At 34.0% G+C, this 22,666-nt stretch overlaps 1 protein-coding gene and 1 pseudogene across 4 annotated transcripts; both read right to left on the bottom strand.

Annotated features, from left to right (window-relative positions):
- Positions 1–10,337: 10,337 nt before the first annotated feature.
- Positions 10,338–11,617, bottom strand: LOC147928360 (classical arabinogalactan protein 5 pseudogene; annotated as a pseudogene). The gene has a single exon (XR_015580615.1). The product of XR_015580615.1 is annotated as a classical arabinogalactan protein 5 pseudogene (transcript).
- A 3,144-nt stretch (positions 11,618–14,761) lies between these two features.
- On the bottom strand, positions 14,762–20,713 carry LOC104742031 (uncharacterized). Of its 3 annotated transcripts, none has more exons than XM_087484969.1 (12): positions 20,547–20,713; positions 20,071–20,218; positions 19,839–19,956; positions 19,365–19,461; positions 19,175–19,281; positions 18,761–18,883; positions 18,476–18,629; positions 18,091–18,151; positions 17,609–17,991; positions 15,870–17,475; positions 15,490–15,791; positions 14,762–15,138 (listed from the first exon to the last, which is right to left on the bottom strand). In XM_087484969.1, exons 1-11 carry the CDS (start codon positions 20,671–20,673, stop codon positions 15,542–15,544), a joined length of 3,174 nt encoding a protein of 1,057 aa, XP_087341095.1. In that variant the 5' UTR covers positions 20,674–20,713; the 3' UTR covers positions 14,762–15,138; positions 15,490–15,541. The 3 variants fall into 3 exon arrangements, with proteins under 3 accessions (XP_087341095.1, XP_087341097.1, XP_087341096.1); XM_087484971.1 differs by having other exon boundaries at positions 18,476–18,619; XM_087484970.1 differs by having other exon boundaries at positions 18,761–18,891; positions 20,547–20,646.
- Positions 20,714–22,666: the final 1,953 nt, after the last annotated feature.

Raw genomic sequence — 22,666 nt, 5'->3', positions numbered from 1 at the left:
GCGGCACACCGCACCACCGTCTCACCAAGTGCATCGTCAATCTCCACCGCATGTCCATTGCACGCCATCAACGCATCTCGGGTGGGGATCGGATCAAGACGCCTCACGGTCCAGATCCGGACGACAAGGCACGGCGTCACGGCAGGTGGGACCAGGACGCCTAACGGTCTTGGTTCAGATGACAACACACGACATCACGGCAGGCGGGACCAGGATGCCTTAACGGTCCCAGTCCGGATGACGACACACGACATCACGGCAGGCGGGACCAGGACGCCTAACGTTCTTGGTCCGGACGACAAGCACGGTGGCGCGCCAGGGCGAGAAGCAATCGGCGGATTCGGCCAGATCTGGCTGGTCGGGGAGCGGCTGTCCGGCATGGAGCATGTGGAAGTGGAGCGACGGAGGAGTAGGAGCAACGGAGGCCCAGATCCGGAGCGCAAGATGGCGACACCGGCGGACTGAACCAACCTCATCAACGGACGAGGAACCGGCGGCGCAGGCCTGAGGCCGCTAGGGGAGGACCCTCCGCGGCGGCGGCGGAGACAAGTCCGGCGAAACCATAGCCGAACATACCAAGAGAGAAGAAGTTTTACCTTTTTGGAGAGGAGTAGAAAGTTACAAGTAAGATTAGGTCAAAGAGACAAATATATATAGTGGGGACCAGCGCGTTGACCGAGGTGAAAAGGAAAACCCTAATTTTTAAGCTGTCTCTACTTCTCGTGCCTCGGGTAGGGTGCAAAACACGCAAGAACTCCCGTTTAAAACCCGAGAGACCTAGTAGAACGTGCGCAATGCACTCTTCATCCCGGAATCTCCCAGATGCTTCGATAAACATGCGCAACACATTATTCATCCAGGAACCTTTCGGAAGGCCTTCAAGCTTTTAAAGTCTCCTGTTCTTTCTGCAAGACGGATCTAGACGCGAAGCTGCATCCGACGGGCTCAAGCAAGCCATCGCACATCGGACTAGGGGGGACCATTGTTGGATATGGGCTCTGCCCCCAACATTCCTAAAGCCCCAAACAGAAGATTCTCAAGAGATTTTGGGCCTGAAGTTATGGATCTGGTCCATCTGGCCGCAAGGGCAAAATCGTCATTTTACAGAAAGACAGAAGAAGCCCTAGGTCACTGACCCACTATATATAGCAAATGTCATTGTCAAAGAAGGGATCGACTTTTTGGGCAATTAGAGAGAGAAGAGCTATATTTTTCGTATTAATTGCGCTTTACTCTTTAATTGTCATATTCTGTAAACCATTCCTCAAATTCTACGTTAATAAAAGGATCAGTTCCGATTTATTCCCACTAAGATCCGTATTATCTATATTGTCGTCTTTTCGCACGAACCGTCACCGGGCTGCGACCACCTCGACGTCTCGCCAGCACGCCCATCTCGCCATACCCACACTTTCATCTCGCCATACCTCCACGCCATCTCACACGCAATTTCACTGCTAAACATCGCTCTCGCACATGGGCTGGCACGCGATCTCGCTGCTAGAATCCACGCCGTCACCGCACCATGTCTCCGCCCCTTCTCCATCAAAATCTGCTACTCGCCATTATCTCACCCCACGTGGAGACCCGACAAGGACGCCTAACGGTCCTAGTCGAAGCGGCAACGAGCAGGTGTGGCGCGGCCAAGACGCCTCACGGTCTTGGTCGGATCTTGCGCCGGCGAGCAGGTTTGGGACAACCAAGACACCTCACGGTCTTGGCCGGATCTTGCGGCGGCGAGCAGGTTTGGGACGACCAAGACGCCTCACGGTCTTGGCCGGATCTGGAAGCGGCAAAAGGGGCGAAACCAAGGTGCTTACTGGCCATAACCAAACTTGGCGGCGGCAAGACCTCGAGACAGCAGCGGCACGACCACGAGATAGTAGCGACGTGACCTCGAGACAGCAGCGGCGAGAAGGCAAGACAGCAGCGGAGCGCCCTCGAGACGGCAGCGGTGGCGAGTTGAGGAGGTTCAGCAAGGTCGGCGACCATGAAGAAGCCCGGCAGCGGAGCCTCCCACGGCAGCACAGACATGGTCGACAATCCAAGGTTCTTACAAACCGAGAACAAAAAGAAGAAGCAAAGAGATAAAGAAGGAAGAGAGAAAGAAGGAAGGGAGAAAGAGATTTACCTTTTGGAGAGGAGGGTAGAAAGTTGGAAGGAAAATTAGGTCAAGGAACATATTTATATGGGGGACCAGCACGTTGACCGAGGTTAAGCTGTCTCCACTTCTCGTGCCTCGGGTAGGGTGCAAAACACGCAAGAACTCCCGTTTAAAACCCGAGAGACCTAGTAGAACGTGCGCAATGCACTATTCATCCCGGAATCTCCCAGATGCTTCGATAAACATGTGCAACGCATTATTCATCCAGGAACCTTTCGGAAGGCCTTCAAGCTTTTAAAGTCTCCTGTTCTTTCTGCAAGACGGACCTAGAGACGCAGAACTGTAACCGACGGGCTCAAGCAAGCCATCGCACATCGGACTAGGGGGACCATTGTTGGATATGGGCTTTGCCCCAACATTTATAAAGCCCAAACAGAAGATTCTCAAGAGAATTTGGGCCAAAAGTCTTGGATCAGGCCCAACAGACCGCAGGGGCAAAATCGTCATTTTACCAGGAGACAGAAGAAACCCTAGGTCAAGGTCCCACTATAAATACCTGATGTCACTGTCACGTCAGGGGATCGACTTTTTGGGCAATTAGAGAGAGAAGAGCTATATTTTTCGTATTAACTGCGCTTTACTCTTTAATTGTCATTTTCTGTAAACTCTTCCTCAAATTCTACATTAATAAAAGGACCAGTTCCGATTTATTCCCACTAAGATCCATATTATCTATATTGTCGATTTCATACATCAACAGATAGGTCTTTGGCAGTACACAAGGCTCCAGTTCTCGAAACTTTGCACTTCAAAATTGGTACAACCTGTCGCGATGAAGATATTTCCGTGTGGATTAGCGCTGCAGATAAAATCTCTCTGCGTGAGCTGATTATCGAGATCGATACCTTTTCTAGACCATCTCCAATCACACTTCCAAAGAGTTTGTACACAGAGTGTAGAATGCTAGTGACATTGAAACTTAATAATGTGATTCTTGTGGATGCTTCTTCAAATTTGTCTTTCCATTCCCTCAAGTCATTGGAACTTGTATCAGTGAAGTACCCTGGTGACGAATTCGTAAATAGGCTTTTATCCAATTCTCATGTTCTTGAAGACTTATATGTGGTTCACGGTCCAAATAGCAATGTGACTACCTTCACTGTTAGAGTGCCTTCTTTAGTGAAGTTATTCATCATGTATACACGACACGATATAGATGATGGTCATGGCTTTGTGATAGACGCTCCTTCTCTGGAGAAATTGGACATTATTGATCATCAAGGTAGATTATGTGTCATTGAGAATAATATGCCTAAGATGGAAAACGCAGTTCTCGACATCGATTGCTTTCTTCCTGGAACGATTCTAGGGTCTATTACTTCTGTCAAGCTTCTCGGTTTATGTTTATCTAGCTCAAAGGTATTTTTTTGTTTACGGCTAAGACTGTTGTTTCCTATCGTTGTCCGTTATATACAATTGATTATTTCCTTGTGGTCAAATATATGTTTTTGCTTAATTATGCAGGATATATATCCTCCTTGTTGTGTCTTCTGCTCTCTCGAAACTTTAACAATATACACATGTGACACAGCGTGGGTGGATGTACTAATGTGTATGCTGAGAGTTTCTCCTAACTTAAAAACTCTCGAATTTGGCCAGGTACGTACATAAGATCTAAACCTGAATTATTCATTTTCCTTAACCATTATATATGATGTTCTCTAATCCAATCTACTTCTATGTTATATATCAGTGCCAGAACCCTCGAGAGCTCCCGTGCTGGATTGAACCAAGCTTAGTTCCTAAATGTCTATTATCAAGTCTTGAAAATCTCGAATGGAGAGACTATGAAGGAACTGAAGCTGAGAAAGAAGTAGCAGCATTCATCTTAAGAAGCGCAAACTGCTTAAAAGAGGCATCTATATACTCTAAATCTACTGACCCTAACAAACAACTTGAGATGATCAAGGAGTTGTCATTGTCGCCAAGGGGTTCACGTACTTGTCAGCTTCTATTTGTTTGAAGTTTTTAGTCTTTTTCTAATATTTTGCTTGGTTGGTGTTTTGATTTCTTTTTTATTTTTTTGGAGGTTTTTAAAATATTAGTAATTTTTTTTTTGGTGGTCTTTTAGATAAGAAGAAGTGAAAATATACTAGTTTGACACAAATTTAGCAATTAATTGCTAGATTAACATTCCATCCTATCCAATAACTAGAATGACACCATTTTTAAGGTAAAAAGACTAAAAAGCCCAGATTTTTTTTTAAACGAAAATACAGTATAGCATTTAATATCTTGATTTAAAAATATGATTAATGAAAAATATAAAATAATTAAAAAATAGTCTAAAAACACAGAAAATTTGCATTATTTTAGTTTTTTTCTTAAAAAGAAAAATACAATATATCATTTAATATTTTGATTTTAAAATATGATTAATGAAAAATATAAAATGATTAAAAAATATGACGTTTATTTTTTAAATATAATTTTTAAAAATAAAGTATGATTTAAAATATAATGTATAAAAATAATATTCAAAAAATTGTTTATAAAAATATTATTCAAAAACGAAAATACAATATAGCATTTAATATTTTGATTTTAAAATATGATTAATGAAAAATATAAAATGATTAAAAAATATGACGTTTATTTTTTAAATATAATTTTTAAAAATAAAGTATGATTTAAAATATAATGTATAAAAATAATATTCAAAAAATTGTTTATAAAAATATTATTCAAAAACGAAAATACAATATAACATTTAATATTTTGATTTAAAATATAATGTATAAAAATAATATTCAAAAAATTGACAAAATATGAAGTTTAAGATATATAGTTTAAATAAATTTTATTTAAAATATAATGTCTGAAATTATAACTAAAAATAATGTATATAAGAAGTATTAAAATAAGATTTATGAAAATACAATATAATATATAAAAATATGATGTTAATTTTTTTAATATGATTTAGGAAAATGAAAATGTATAAAATATGCTTTAAATATATGAGTTTAAAAATATGATTCATAGTATGATTTATAAAAAATGTAATTAATAAAAATATGACTGAAAAAATATAACTTAAAACAAATATGTTGTCGCTATATTTACATTTTACATCTAACTAGATTAGGACCGTGCTAGAGCATGGGTTGAAATTCATATTATTTATATTGCATTTTTTATATAAAATATTATTTATGTGATTGTTTAAAAGTGTTTTTTTGGACAATATGTGGTTGTGTTAAAATCTAGTGATTAAAATCAACATGTACTCTAGCACCTTGGTGACTGAAAATTTCTCAATGATTTTCTGATCCTCTTTTGTGAGAACTTTATTAAATTTCTTAACATCCTCCTTCTTCACCCCTACTTAGATTTTGTTATCCTGTAAAAAGAAGTATTATCAGAAATCACTCTTAATCCGCGGAAGAGTGATTAAGTTTTGAGATTTTGTTATCTATATATGGTTAATTAAATATTCTTTGGAGATTTGATGATATTCTTTTGAATATATTTTTAAGAACATCTTAAATCGAGATTTAATTAATGATTACAACTCATATAACCTATAATCTATCAAATAAAGTTTTATAACCCATATTATATAGTTTACAAAAACAGAATGTGTACTTCCGTTTTATTATATAGGGGATAAATCTATTATCAAACACCAGATTTTTGGAAGCAAATAAAAAAAAACTGTAATTGCGTAAAAAACACATGCCATAACATATGGTATTCACATAGGTCATTTTAGCAATTTTTTTAAAAATGTTATAAATCTGTTATCAAACGACAGATTTTTGTTTAAATTAAAAAATCTGTCGTAACTTAAAACAATTCTCTTATCACTAGAGGTCAACCTAGTAATTATTTTTCTGTAAAAAAATCTGTCATGTTACGACAGACTTTTAATCAAGAAAATAAATCTGAAATAACTGTGGAAAATAAATCTGTCAGACATTTTACAAATCTGTCATGTATTATGAAAATATGTGATGTCTTTACAAAAAAGATTGTCATGAAAAATAAATCTGTCATCAATTATAAATCTGTCATAAGTGTAGCTAAAAAATATGTCATCCAAAATAAGTCTGTCATAAAAAATATGTCATACAAAAATAAATCGGTTGTGCCAAAACAAATCTGTCATACAAAAATAAATCTATCACAACTAGTCCACCAGACTTTTGAAAATATTTAGATTTTCTTAAAAAAAAATTCTGGGAAAGTAAACTTGACTTTATTTTTTTTTTCTAATAAAGCAAAAGGGTATTTTTGGCAAAAAAAATAACTCATCTAACCCTCTGAGTTAGTTTAGTAATTAAACTCTTAATTTGGGTCACTCTAGTTTTTTTCCCTAAGAAGAATTACGGATCGAATTCAGATTAGTTTTAATTTGTTAAGATTATGTTTTTTCCAGTTTAATGTCTTTGTTAATTGGTTAAACAAATAGTAAACTAAACAAAACCGATGTTTGTAAGTAATTAGGTGAAAACTATTACTCCCTCTGGTTTTTTATTACTTGTCATTGTAGAGAGATTATTTTGTTTTAAATTACTTGTCATTCTCATTTTTCATTGTAACTTTTGTAATGAAGTTCTAATTATAACCTTATTAAACTAACAAACTAAGTAACACAATAAATTATTTTTGAGGTTAAGAGTGTTAATTTACAACAGTTTTTAATCTATGTGGAACTCACTAGAATGACAAGTAAATAAAACGGAAGGAGTATTCTAAAAACTATGGATTCCAAAAGATATAAGTTGAGAAACATTTGTTTGTTCGGAGACATCGAATGTAATCAAAGATTGGGTTCTGCCAGATCTTATAATGATGCATTAGTTTTTGACAGCTCCTATTTTTAAATGTAGATTCAATGAAAATAGTTTAGGAAAATTTCCAAAAAAAACACCAACTATTTAATATTTGCCAGAACAAAACATGAACTTTTTTAGTTACTATTTTTAGTATTCTAAAAACATGAACACCAACCGTTAACGGTATTGTGACGACGTTACTATTTTTGAAAAACATTCCAGAAAAAAAAACAGAAGCTATTTATTTTTGCCCAAAAAATACATGGAATTTTTTTTCTTTACCAAAAAAATACATAATTTTCCATTTCTTATTTTTCATTAACAATGTTAGAGATCAAAACTCATAATTTTCTCTGCTCTCTTGAACATCATACAAGTTTTTACTACTATATAGGATAATTAAATTCAAGAACAAAAATACACAATTAGATTAATCGATTCCAAGTTTCTCAATTAGTGTTATTTTTGGATTTATACCAACTTGACAAATTTTTGAAACTTCATCAACACTAACTCTAAAATTTCATGAGATCTCCACGTTTGTAGACTTTTTTGTATACCTTTCATACTCCATCTGCGTCTAAGATAGGGTCAACAAATACATGATCATTGTTGTTGGCACCTACTCCATCTGTGCCTGAGATAGGGTGGTTTTCAGCAGGTGAAGATGAGGAATGACTTTCATTTGATTTACAAAAGATGGAGATCTCGTGAAATTTTAGAGTTTAAGTGTTGACTAATCTAATTGTATATTTTTGTTCTTGAATTTAGTTATCCTAAATAGTAGTGAAAACTTCGTACTTGTATGAAGTTCAAGAGAGCAAAGAAAATTATGAGTTATGATATCTAACATTGTTAATGGAAAAATAAGAAATGAAAAATTATGTATTTCTCAGGCAAAGAAAAAAAAGTTAATGTTATTTTTCTGACAAAAATAAATAGCTTGTGTTTTTTTCTGAAATTTTTTTCAAAAATAGTAACACCGCACAATTTCGTTAACGGTCATAACGGAGAGAAGAAAAAATTAGAAAAAGATAATAGTTCGTGTATTTTTTATCAACTAAAAAATAATCAGCATATTTTTCTGCCAATAAAAAAAGTTCATATTTTTTTCTGGCAAATATTATATAGTTGGCCTTTTTTTTGGTATTTTCTCAAAATAGCTTAGTAAATTTTAGAACAAAAATTCTTTTACTTTATATTAACAACTAGGTGATACCCCGTGCTACAACACGGGATTATATATTTTGTTCATTACTTTTTTTTTGTAGTTTGTATTTTTGTAATGTAGTTTTTTATTTTGACTTATTTTCTTTGTTTATATAGTGTTTATTTGTATATTTGGGGTTATACAGTAAATTGGAAATCCTAATAGAGTAAGTAGTTTTTAAAATGTAGCTTTTCACGGAAATAGACATACCGCAATATTGGATAGTAGTTTTGTAAGAGAATAGACACTCTGCAATATCGGATAGTAGTTTTGTAAGAGGATAGACACACCGCAATATCGTATAGTAGTTTTGTAAAAAAATGAGTTTTTCTTTGTTTTGGTTTGTCATCAAAAGAGGAGAAGTTGCTTCTTAAATTTTAGTGTGAGATATTTCAATGGTTAGGAAATCATTGTATTTATAGTGAGATTAGGTATATTTATGTTATCATTTAGAAGTTAATATTTGATATATCAAATCTCAGCAAAATTGTAAAAAAAACAATTTAATTTATAGTTTGATAAAAATACCTGTTTTAACAGGTTTAGCTCAAAACTTTTTTATATTTTAAAATTTTAAGAGTAAAAATATTAATATTACTTAAATATTTTATAGACTTAAATATATTATAATATTTTATAGACTTAAATATTTATAATAATTTAAACATTCTATAAAAATTTAAATATTTATAATCTCTTAAACTTTTTTGAAAAACGTAAATATATTATAATATGTTTACTTTTTAAAAGTTTAAATATGCTCAAATATAGAACCAAATTAAATTGTTAAATTTGGATACCTGATAAATCAAGTTTTCTGCTCATTTGTACTCAAAACATATTAGTCATATATTTATAGTGGTTATGAACCATATTCCAAAATATTTAGTCGATGTGGGATATACAATACACATTTTCTGTGAATTAGTTTACAACTTTACATATATTTAATTTCTACGTTTTTATTCTTTTCATCTATACTAATCATAATTAATTACTATAATTTCGTTAAGGAAATATTGAAAAATCTAAACTAAATGATGATTTGTTTTTATTTAATTGTATTAAGTTGATTTGTTGTTTCCGTATATATCTCACAATATAAAAGCAAATCAAATAAGTTTACATATATATACAATTTCGTATTTAATCTATTGATTATTTTGGAAGCAACAAAGTCACAATCCATAAGTATTAAAGATTTCTCATTATTATTAATATTCGTAATAATTATAGGGATTAAGTATGGTAGTAGTTAATATTTGATATTATTGAAGCCATTAAATACTCGGATACCAGTTTTCTTATTTATAGGGATTATACCTCTGTTTGGCAACATGAATAATTATTCTTGAATCAAACCAAATACACGATCCAAATTGTATTAATCCGGATTACAAACAGATCTGCGGATTTTTTTTCTTCTATTACTGGGTTAAAGAGGATCCGTGTCCCAACCCGGTGGTAATTAAGTGGGCGAGCAAGGGGTATTTTCGTCATTTATTGAAATCAAAACTATAGGATAATTTAATTAAATTAAGTGATTCTCTAATCATTTTTAATGAAAAACGTACCAAAACAAAATTATGATCCAATTTAAGTCTAGTGAGTACTTCAGCTTTAATAGTATAGATATGTACGCCATATCATTTACTTGATTTCAATATTTTTGTTGTTGTTGTGCGCCTAATTACTTCAACTTTTTTCATTAAAAATATATAAACCATCATCTGGCGAAAGCTTATACCAAGCAAATGGATATTGTGAGACCTATGAGGCAGGTGATTTGAATATGTTTCGTAACACCACAAATTAAGTGGAGATATTGCGATACCGTGATGAGGCATATAATTTTTTCGAAAGTTGCATTGAAATTCTTAAATTACCTTTTTGTGTAACAAAATTTGTGAAGCTTAGAATTCTCCGAAGATGAGTCTCCCTCGAGTCTTACTTCCAAGCACTGCTTCTATAGTCAACAAAGAATATAGTCTCGAACGCGTACGAAACTTTTGTAACGAAAGGGTCAATGTTTAAACCTGGTCGCACCGCCAACAAGACAAATGTTCCATTCTAGACTCCTATACACGCGTCGTTACTCTCTAGACTCTACGCTTTCCTAAACTCTTCATTGACAACTCTCCACGAATTTCGCTTGTAATTTTAAATTGAAGTTATTAACGAATTCTAGTAACCATGATTTTATTCAAGAATGCCAATAATCAAGGGGGTTTTAAAAACAAAAAAAACTTGTAACAAACATAATACCAACAATAACACGATAATAAACATCATATAAAGTAGAAACAAATCAGAAATCGAATCCACAAATCTCTAAAACACTATAAATCAAATTATTAATAACAGAAAAAAAAAGACAAACAATGAAACCAAAAATATTCCTAACGAATCTATTACATAAGACAAAATAGCATCTACAGCATCAAAGCAGCGATCACGGTCACTCCGGCGAAAGTTCCGAAGACGGAGACTCTACTCACTGAAGCGGCGTTTGGAGAGCCAGTTGGGGGAGATTGAGCAGGTCCAGCTTCACCAGATGGAACATTTGTGCCTGGAGCTCCGGCAGGGGAAGTAGGCGTCGGAGGAGCTGGTGGAGAAGTGGAGGCATCGGGAGAATCACTCGGCGGCTGACTTACCGGAGGAGTGGTGGTTGGAGCTGAGGAAGGAGGATTGGTTAAGGGTGAAGGTGAAGGTGCCGGCACGGTGGTTCTTGGAGACTGAGACGGTGGAGGAGTAGCCGGGAAGGGAGATAAGGTTGGAGCTGGTCCAGGAGCTTGAGCAACGACGGAGGAGGCCACTAGAGCTAGGAAGAGGCAAACAACGAAGGATTTGGATGTCATTGTTACGTACGTAGTATGGTGAGAGAGTTTTAATAGATTAGCAGAAGGAACTGTGATTATATCGGTCAAGAGACAAAAGTGAGTTTATATAGTGAAGGATTAGGTGTAAAAAACCTAAGTTTCTTGGAAACTACAAGTTCAACATAATACTTTTTGAAAATAACTATCATTTTGGAAATAAACCAAACAAATGACTAAAAATGATAAATAATTTTTTCATGAATCAAATAAAGATCATGTGCTAGTGCACGATATGTATTTGCAAATGTATCATGATTTTGTTTCTCTATAGAATTGTGTTTGTTTCTTCAAATATCCATTGTTGATTTATTACCTTTTTTTTTTGTTTACTCGATCGTCACGTTCATGCTTTAGGCTTTGGGAATTAAGGATAGAACTCGAGATGAAATTTGCGTCGTCGGATGGATTAATTAGTGAGTCTGGCCGACCCCGACAATAAACAAACGCGTTGTTTTCAATAGGTAGAGAGTCTAGAGGAATGGGCGGCGTTCAAAAGCAGGCAGAGACTTTTATTTATTTCCTTAACAAACACAAACTCTATGGAAGTCTCTTCTATCAAAAAAAAAAGATCACATGAGATCTTTAGAGTAATGGTTTCGAGATTAGTTAATTTTTGTTTTATTATGGACCAAAATTCCACTAATACTTATGATTATAGCACATGGCATTTTCTGTCGTCTTTTAATTTTAATAACAAAAGTATTTATTTGTGGTGAATTAGGTAAATCTAATTGCTTCATGACTATTTAGTCTTGTTATCAAATGGAATGCTTAATCAAGGACTCCAATATTTGCATTTTTTTCTAACTTTTACCAATATTCTATCTGTTTCTGGTAGAGTAGATGTAAGAAAGATCATCCAATAATATTACCTATATAATCTATTGTTTTGGGAAACAATGAATCTATTTTAAGGTAATTTTTCGCAATTTCTACAGTTGTAAAAAGCGTTTTTGGGTGTTTGAAAGAGTAAAATTACTACAAGATACGAAAAGAATCTCATCATATCTTCTAACTTCTCGAAGAGCTCCAAAAGTTCAAAACCAATAAAGCAACTTTCAAGATAAATTAGTAACAATAATGCTAAAAAGTCTTGAGAAAAATTCTACACAGCACTGATACGACGTTAAGTAACGTATTTACAAAGACGAAACCAAAGTGTTTGGCAAGTCTACCCGAAAACGAAATCTTAAAAGTCAACAAGAGAAAGGTGATGAAATTTCGAAGAAACAATCTAAGATATACGCGTAGATGAAGTAACAAAAACCAATTTTTTGTTTCTGTATTAAGTACTAGATTTTGAACCCACGCATTCTTATTAAGTACTAGATTTTGAACCCACACTAGGCGTGGATTTATTTAATATATTTTGATAAAAATTATATATGATTGATTACGGTAATAAATTATTATCTCATAGAAAAAATTAAAAATCAGTTGTGTTATAAAATCAAATCTGATAAAAAAATCATAAATTTAACTTGACGTCCAGGCGAGGCAAATCAAACTGATGACCTCACATATCCTAAACCATTTTCTTTGACCACCAGAAAAATGAAACAATTTTATAATCATAAATTTAACTCGTTTTCATATTTAATTGATCGCTACCACCTATGTTTTCGTGTTTTTTATTCAATGTTTTCTTATTCTTCATATTCTTTCTTGTCATTTTCATTGTCAAATTTTGTGTTAATTGTCATCATAACTTTTACCGTTTGGTTTTTCATTATACTCTTTTTCTTCTTCTTCCTCGTCAACTTCTTCACATTCTTCCACTGAAAAACCTTTTTTAGACTACCACACAACTTGTTAACCCATCAAACTCCAAGAACAAAATCATTTTTTTTCTCATAAAATTTATGAAATTCATGATTACCAACATAGTCAACACATGCACCCAATTATTGACAATTTTATCTATATACTTATTTGGTTTTAGATCAACGCGTTTAGAAACTTCTCAAACCAAAATCCTTACTTAGTTTATAATATTTTGAAAACATAATAAAATATACTAATAATTATTTATTTAATATGAATCATATGATATATAGAAACTCCAAGAAAAAAATCATTTATTTTCTCATAAAATTTGTGAAATTCATGATTACCAGCATAATCAACACATGCACCCAATTATTGACAATTTTATCTATATACTTATTTGGTTTTAGATCCACGCGTTTAGAAACTTCTCAAACCAAAATCCTTAATTGGTTTATAATATTTTAAAAACATAATAAAATATACTAATAATTATTTATTTAATATGAATCATATGATATATAGAAATATGAATACACTATAAGAACATATTAATTATAAATAAATAATAACAATTATATTATATCATCAAATAATATCAATCGTATCATATTATCAAATAACCGTAACCGTATATAACAGTAACCGCTTGAACCGTAACCGTATTTAAACGTAACCGTTTAGCCGTTTGTTAAACGGTTCTGGTTAAGGTTACAATAATTTCTAACCATAACCGATGGTTAATAAACCTTAACTGTGACAACCGTAACCTTGGTCATGCCTATGTATAGCTAATAAAACATGTGTGTTTGTCGTCCATCTTTCTTCTTTAAACCTCAAAATTTGACTCAACATCAAATTAAGGTCTTGCGATGTCAATCCTTCTTCCTTAGACCCAAAAATAAAAAATTAATGAAAGAATATCAACTCATCTCTAAAATCATACACAAAAATATGTTTTACAACTCATAAGAAATAAAAAGCACAAATGTAGATAAATAAGATAATTTATTTTTTGCATCAATATTTATAATATTTTAAACTTTTAAAAGGTTTCGAAAGATAAAATTTGAACCTTTTAAAAAATTTCAATATTTATAATATATTAAACTTTTAAAATTTAAAACTTATAATATTTAAAAACTTTTTAAAAGCTAAGAATTTTTAAAAGTTTCAATATTTATAATATTTAAACTTTTAAATTTTTTAAATATTATAATATTTTTTGAAACTGTTTAAAGTTTTAATTTGATCAAATAAAAAACCAGATCAAACCAAATAAACCTTTTAAACTTGGACGCCTGATAAATCAAGCTTTCCTGCTCATTCGTTGTTGGAAGCATATTAATCTTATTTATACTGGTTCTGAACCATTGTCTAAAAAATTTCTAGCCGATGTGGGATATTATGCTTAGTTCTTTGAATTCTATAAATTTAAAATTTTCTTTTTTTCTAAAAAATTCTGTAAATTTAAAAAATGTTAATGAATGATATGTCAAATCATGATAGGTTGTTTAAAATAATTCTGGAAATTGTATAAAATGTTAATAAGTGATATGTCAAATTTCTATTGGTTGTTTAAAATCCTATGTAGACGGCCTTAGGAGCTATAACTTTTTATTAGTATAGATTAGACCTAATAATATTGATATCAAATTTTGGATTTAATAAGAGGATTTATAAACTGAAACAAGAAACAATATAAAGTTCAAACACCCCTAAAAAAAATTATTACATCAATAACATAAAACATAACCAAACTAAAACAAATAAGCCATACATACTAAAAAGTACAAATTGATACAAAATTCAATAGTTATTTTTGACAATTCATGGTTGGACTTGAATTGATTTGATTATGAAAATTGAAAAGACTCCACAGTTTGATTTTGGTGCGTGACGTATACGTAACCCAAAAAAGCAAACATCTTTTTTGATTGTATGGAAAAAGAACAAAAACTGATTCCAAATATACTTTGTTATTGGGAAAAAGAGACTTTCATCAACCTCGACGTAATAACTGGGCCATCGGGAGTCGCCCGAACCAAATTGGGATAAAATCTGTGCAAGACAGTCCCAAACGCAAAACTCCTATACACCACAGCCTTCCTTGACACTTACACACACAATGTCTCCAAAATTTTCTCAGTACTATCTTTATAACTGAAGCACACAAATGGTATAACGATACATTCATCATTCGTTAGCCAAATATATTTGTAGATTTCCTAACCCTTACTGCGACTAAGCAACATCAGTGTATTCTGATGCTCGCCGTCGCCGCAGATGTATTTTCCAGTCGGCTAGAATGTAAAAACAAACAAACAAGAACCCGACCTGCAAAATTACATCTAAGGGAGTTAAGATAGTTTCATTCGTTTCATTGGCAAAGCAAACCAAAACCGACCAAACAATTGAAAGCCAATTTTTGGTGTAACCAAACTGAATAAACCGAAAATAATTGAGAAATTATATCTTTAGTATTATACATACTAGTAAAACTATATGTAATCATATTACATAAAATATGAAGTAGACAACTATAAGTTAGTTTTTTCATAATGTAAAACAGAACCTATATATCTATGCATATGCAAACGCAATGCTTAAAGCGAGATCCTACTATTACAACTGGCTAATGGACTTTGAACACAGATATGATTCAAGATTTCAGTCGATATATGTTACCTTTCACATTATGTCCTACGATATTTGGACTGGAATTTCAGTGAGTAGTAGTCTACTTCGGGGCAAGGTTTGCAGATGCAGCAGCAGCTTCTGCTATAAGAGCAACTGGTTGACGAGCCTGAAGGCAAGCACAAATATCAAAAGGGTGCAACTCTGAACCATCATAGAGAAGATTTAGTCCTGGAAGAATCACTTCTCGGCTATCTGCTTCATCAGTGTCTGTCTTTGTTGTACTTAAAGAAGGTGCATTCTCATCAATGGTCCTTGTGACAGCCTCATATACAGGGGCCAAGGTGTAGGATCTGTGACCACCCACAAAATACCTCACAAACTGAAAAAAAAAAAGAATAATCATGAACCATGGAAGGAACTAAACTGACCTAAGAATGCTACCGTCAAAACTCAGAACTTCGGTCCGGCAACGTTGGCGATTAGCTAGTTTCAGCCGTTGGAATTCGCTTGTGGCTCCTGATATTGGTGACGAAGGGTCCACGAGAGGGTTCCACCTTCCGCTTGCATAGTTCATGAGCTTATTACTACGCGCAGGCTCCTTTGCTTGTTCTTTCTGGTAAAGAAGTTTAGCAGCTGGACCTGTTGCTTGGTACTGTGCACATATATCTTTCAACCTTTTTCTAATGCATTGCATTGCATCGTGTTGTTCCATGAGCGAATCTGCTTGGAGTAACTGTGATGACACGATTCTTTTACAGATATTGTTGCATAACTTTGGACTGAAAAGTGGAAACCCAAACTCCACGGTTAAAGGGACCCATTCATACTTCTCATCATTATCTGGAGAAAAGGAACCCGACGAATCCTTAGCTTTAAAGAGTTTCAAAAGCCGAATGTAACCGACTGTCTTCAACTCCATGTTGTTTGCCAGCTTAGTTAAGAGAGAGTTCAACTTAGTATTTTCCTCAAGGGGAAGTCCAAGCTCATCGCCGAAATGAGGAATGGAACCATCAGCGTTCTTCAGGGGTAATGGTATATCTAAAGTAACAATTCTTCCAGAGCGATCAAGATCATGCTTGCTGAGAGGCTGAACGAGAACAGCTGAGCACTTGAGAAGGCAATTTAAACAGTGCAACAGAATACCTCCCTTGACCAAGTTACCTTCAAACTTGTTTCCTAAACCACCAACCGAAGATCCATCCCATGACCAAATGAGAGCTTTCTCACAGCCAGCTAGTGGAGCAGGAAGCATCCGCAGACACTGACCTTTCATCAAGATAACCGACAAAGGCCCAGTGCCCACGGTTGAATACAATACGAGTTTCATCCACTGCGTCATGGATGAATGGGAGGGAGGACCGAAATGAACAGGGCCTGACGGTCCAGGAAGAACAGTCGTAAGTGGAAGAGGAATCATTGACACAACAATATCGTAGTCACGGGAAAACAAACGATCTAGAGTAGCAGGAGTTAGAGAAGCTAGACTTTCACAACGGAGAATGTCAACGCGATATTTTTTCTTTTTCTTGTTTCCTTTACCGGTGTCAGGTCCCTCAACGGAGATTGGCTTTCCATCATACTGAAGGTTTAGGTTAGAACTGTAGCTCTCAGTCAAGGTATTAGTATCAACAGACGATGTAGTGGAAGCTGCTTCATGTTCAGTGCTTTCATGGACACGCTCTGTCGATAAGGGAACCTCTTGAGGGGGATCTGAAACCACGGAAGCCTCACTATTTTGGCTGGTTAAGGAATCTCCCGAATTATCAGGTAAATTAGCGTCTGCGAGAAGAGTAACAGCCTCATCATTGCTCAAAGTTCCCAAGCCCATAGTATCAACTACTGTATCTGTAGCAACCCCACCAGATATCAAACATTCCAGGACACAACGTAGACTAAAGGCATGATTTGCAAATTCTTGCAGTTCACCCTCAAATTTCGCTCCCTCTAATGTGCTCAAATCCTGGCAAAGGTCTGGGATACTAGTATGCCCTAGTTTTCCCGCTTCATAGAGTGTCACGGCATGAGATTTCAGTCCTACAATAGCGTTCATGAACATGAATAGAATATATTAGAAAATGCAAAAACTGAACCTTTTACACAGATTATTGATATTCATGGGCTGTTAATAGTTATAACTAGCCACCAAATATAACTAGGAAATTTTTACCTGGTGACACAGAACCCATCATTAGATACGATGTTATATTAGCATCAACTATGAAAGCAACCCGAACATGACTAGAACGTGATCCAGAGCTTTCTGTCCCTAAACTATCTCCATGTTGAGCCGCCTCACCATCAGCAGACCTGTACGTAGAGCTTACACTAGCCCGAGATGCATCTTCGTCATCACTGAGGATGGCACGTGGAGACCCAGGCATAATCTTGTCATGAAGTACAGATGACGGATCAATCAACTTGACAGCCCATCCCAACCGGCAAGCAAAAGATGCAGCAGCCTGTAATTGAGTTACGTCAGCTTGCAAAGTAGATGCCAGCTCTGCAACTGTTGAGTTCTCATTTGAAACTACAAACACTGCATAGAGTAACCTGCAAATTGCAACTGCAGCTATTAGACTGCTAGATAATTTCAGGGGTAACTAAAACCAAGATAAAAAAAGCTTCCATGTGGCACAATAGTTTCCTTACTCTTCAATGGGATCTTCGTAAGACTGCTCTCTGTTAGAGATGAACCCCTCAAGCTTTGAAACTGAAAAAGGAATGCAAAAGGACATGCATTGAAGTGAAATCTTAGTTTCGCAATAGAAAATATGAGCCTACCATATGAATCTAAGAACAGGCTATCTAGGAGCTTCACTGGCTCTGTTCCAAGTAAATAAAATACTGTGAAATAGTATGGGAAAACAATGGTAAAAAAATTAGTTATATGAAGAGCCGATTATGAAACTGTTCTTAAAATCACCTGACATACTGACATGCTATTACATGCCTTAGCAAAAACTCAATATTTTCCAGCCTTGAAGTACATTGAAGAAATGAAGTGATAAGTAAATACTGGCAAACATAAACTCACCTTTAAAGCGGTCTTCCTGATAGACTGGGACATCAAAATATACCAATCCCCTCTGGTACAGACCTTTTATGACTTCTGGATCGAAGAGGATATAGGCATTAGCTTCTTCTTTGCAGATTTTATCTATTGTCGCCATCTCATCTTCTGAAAGTTTCTATGCAAAGAACAAGTATATAAGATCTGTTATTAGACAAGGAACAAGTAGGATGAAAATGCCATCGTTCACTCCGAGTAAAATCAGTTTGAAAAAGGAGAAATGGAAAGATAGAGGAGAGCTTAGATTACCTTAAACTCTTCTATGGTAAAGTTGACAAGGCAAACACCCCACCAAGGGTCAATAGGGAAATCCACAGGTTGAGTAGGTAAGGAGTCTTTTGCAATCGATTTGTTCAGCTTCCACATTATTTTCTGGAAAGCTCAAAACATGAATGAAATGTATAAGACATAACAGATGTTGAATTACATCCACTTGTAGGCTCAAGTTATAATGATAAACTACGATGCTCTGAACTTTCTTAAAATTAAAATGACATAAAATGAAAACGAGAAAATTCCATCTAAATTTTGTAAAGGTTGAATTCCCGTATTTTAGATATAGTAAAAATTCTTCAGTCAGAAGTCAAAGTAAAAGAAATTTCTGCAGGGTGCAAAAGACATGCCAGTCACATAAACCAGTATAGAATCTAGACAAAAAAGTACCTTAGATCTGCATTTATTCATGATATCAATGAACTCATTCCTCCCTATTCCTGTAAGCCGGAACGCATCTGCCGCACTGAAGTTTGGAATACTGTCATAAGGTTGCTCTGTGTCAAATTAAAAAGAATGAGGATGAAAAAATCGCTGGAGGTAAGTGCAAAATGAGCTCTAAAGTAAAGCAACAATTTACCATTTCTCATGACTTCAAATATCATGTCACAGTAGTATCTGAATGGTGATATCCTCATCACACGGCAAACATACTCCGCGAGGTGATACGGAAATAGCTGCAGGTAATGGTCAACAGCAATTAACTTTAAAGATCCACTGACAGTAACAGAAACATAGCCCTATATTTCATCCTAGTTCACAAAGTTTTCCTCCTCGTATCGACTATGTAAACCCACAGCTACCCTTCATGGAAAGAAACATATTACAAAATTACCATCACATAAGATGGTATCTAGAATCTAAAATAAACCTTGTTGGCCACTATTATAGATTCCAAAACCTTTTCTTATACATTGTAGCCATCAATTACGAGATAAAAAAGGACAAGAAAAAAGACAGAGAAACAACATCAAAATATGATTTGCAAACTCTCCACTAGAATGCAATTAAAAATAAAAAGACCTCTTAGAGAGATATATCCATCAAAACGCACCGCCAGATTCTTTCGCAAGTAACGCATCATATCTTCATAATATTCACCTTCTTTGCAAACTTTACAAGCAAAACACGTATTCCATAGGAGTCTTTTCTTGATACAATGCGCAGTAACCCTACATAGAGAATCAAAACAGTGAAAAAGGATATACCATAGAGCACCTCAATCCCAATACAAGTAATTAAATCCCCTAATCATGAAAACATGCGAAGGAAAAAAAAAAACTAACCTTTTATGCCATTCGTCCTTAGACCCAAGAATAGATTGGAGTCGTTTTGGGAGGTTTTCCCAAGGGCATTCTTCCCTTACAGCTTTCGATATCAACTGGTCCTCTATTGTTACTGGACTGTGCTGCATCTTCCCCAAATTTTTCGTATCTTCCAATTACATAAAATACAAAGTCCAAGATAAAGCAATTCAGAATCATCAAACCCACACCACACAGGACTACTAAAAAACCAAAGTCGTTCCACCGACAAATTCGCAACTCCCTAGATCAATTTCTACTCCTTAGCCTAATTTTAAACACAGAAAATGCAGTATAATTTCTCTAAGCATCATCATACACACTACGACGTGACAATTCGAAGAACATCGGAGACTAAAGATTCAAAATGCAGCGATCTCGCACTTCTGATCGGTAAATACATAGGAAAATTCGAAGATGCGAAAGTAGAACCAGCGATCGGAGATCAGAGGTCGTACCTGAGCACAACACACCGGAGAACGGAGATGCCAGAGAAACTAGAAGAAGCTCATGAGAGAGAGAGAGAGAGAGAGAGAGAGAGAGAGAGATCTGAAGGTTGACAAGGACTGATCTCGAGGGGCTCATGTACAGGCCGGCCCTGGGCCGAAGCTGGTAGAGTGTGGGCTCCAAAACCATAGTGCAAATATGTTCATTAATAAAGGTGGAGAAAACCTCAACCGAACCTAACCAAATTAATTACCCAGAAACGAAATGAAGTTTTAATTATTACAGCTTTAAGTTTCATTATTGTAAAATCCGAAAAAAATCATTCATAACCAGACTGAAAACAAAAAAAAATTGTGTAACCAAGCTGAACCAGACAAAAAATTCATTATAATTTATATGTATTATAGTTTACATAAGTAAAAAACATACAAAATTAAGGGTAATTCTCAAAATACTATTACATCTTTTGTTCAAACAAAAAAAAACTATCTCTTATTTTCTTTTTTCAAGAATACCAAAAAACTAAACTTTCGAACTAAATCATATACCTTAAAAACAAACCCTAAACTCTAAATACTAAACTCAAACCCAAAATTTTGAATTATAAACCCTTAAAAGTCATTTTTTCTTTTGAGGTAGTAGAGCAAAATATATATTTATATAGTTTTAATAGTCTCATTTTTTGTATAATGTAATGACATCGGAATAATGTGAGGGAGGTTGTGTGTTAGCCGAATGGACACGCAGTTGAGATTACTATCCACTATAGACGGGTGGACATTTCAATTTAAGTTCGGGTTTGATTTACTGATAAATGTAGTTGGGCGAATTTGCACCATAACCAAAACAAAAAAATCAATAAAGAATATAGCCAACTAACATTAAAAATGAAGAGAGTAACCATTGACTTGTGTAAAATGACAAGAGAGGGGCAATTGTGAGTGACACGCGCATCTTAAAGGAGTGTTGGAGTATGAGATGATTTATTTATTTATTTATTTGATTAAATAACTAATACCCTTTTAAATTTTGATTTCATATATCTTTTTAACAGAAATGATGAATACTCCTTCTGATTGTGTAAAAGAATTATTAAATTTTCTGTTTTCGCTTTTATTAATATATTTCATAATTTTGATTGGTTAAAACTTTAAAACAACAGGAATAAAGCTGGAATATTTCTCAAATATCTATATTGAAAATCTAAAACGACAAATATTATAAAACAAAAATTAAATCAACGACAATTAAATTAAAACGGAGGGAGTAGTTTTTATAGAATAACCATTTATACTAAGAGTCTAGGACTAAAATATATGATCTGCAAGATTCAAACTCAAATATATATATATATATATATATGTATATGCAGTGTAAAGATAATAATTGTGAATAATGAATTTTGAAATGAAATGTTATACAAAAAATAGATACGGTAAATGAAATAGTATAGAAAAAATAAAATGGTATGGAACATAAACTTAAACACACACAAAACGCTATACATTAAGCAATACAACAAACACAACCCAATCAACCGTGTTAAATGGTAACCTTAAGAGATAAAACATAAACAACTCAAAAGATGAAATTAAATGCATAACAAAAAAAAATGCTATACCCTAAGGGATACAACATAGCAACCCAAACAACCATGTCAAACGCTAACCATAAGAGATAAAATATAGACAACTCAAAAGATGAAATTAAACGCATAACAAAAAAAACACTATATCCTAAGGGATACAACATAGCAACCCAAACAACCATATCAAACACTAACCATAAAAGATAAAACATAAATAACTCTAATGACCAAATTAAACGCACAACAAAAAAAGTTATACTCTAAAAGATACAACATATGCAAACCACATCAATTGAGTTAAACACTGATAATAAACTATATACTCTATAAATTGTTCATGTATTTATAATTATAATTCAATTTATGTAATTTGAAACTTAAGAAATATATTTTTTAAAAATGGAATAGAATGTTATTGTGCTCTATATATTATGAATATTTTTGTTATTTATTAATTTATGAACTAAATTTTATCTTCCTAATATCTTTAAATCACTGTGCAATAAAAATAAAAATATGTGGTTTTAACTGAGTTTATGAAAT

Source organism: Camelina sativa, chromosome 14 (genome assembly GCF_030686135.1).
Source record: "Camelina sativa cultivar CO46 ecotype springtype chromosome 14, ASM3068613v1".
NCBI lineage: Eukaryota > Viridiplantae > Streptophyta > Magnoliopsida > Brassicales > Brassicaceae > Camelina > Camelina sativa.
This window is presented reverse-complemented; position numbering and strand designations above follow the sequence as displayed.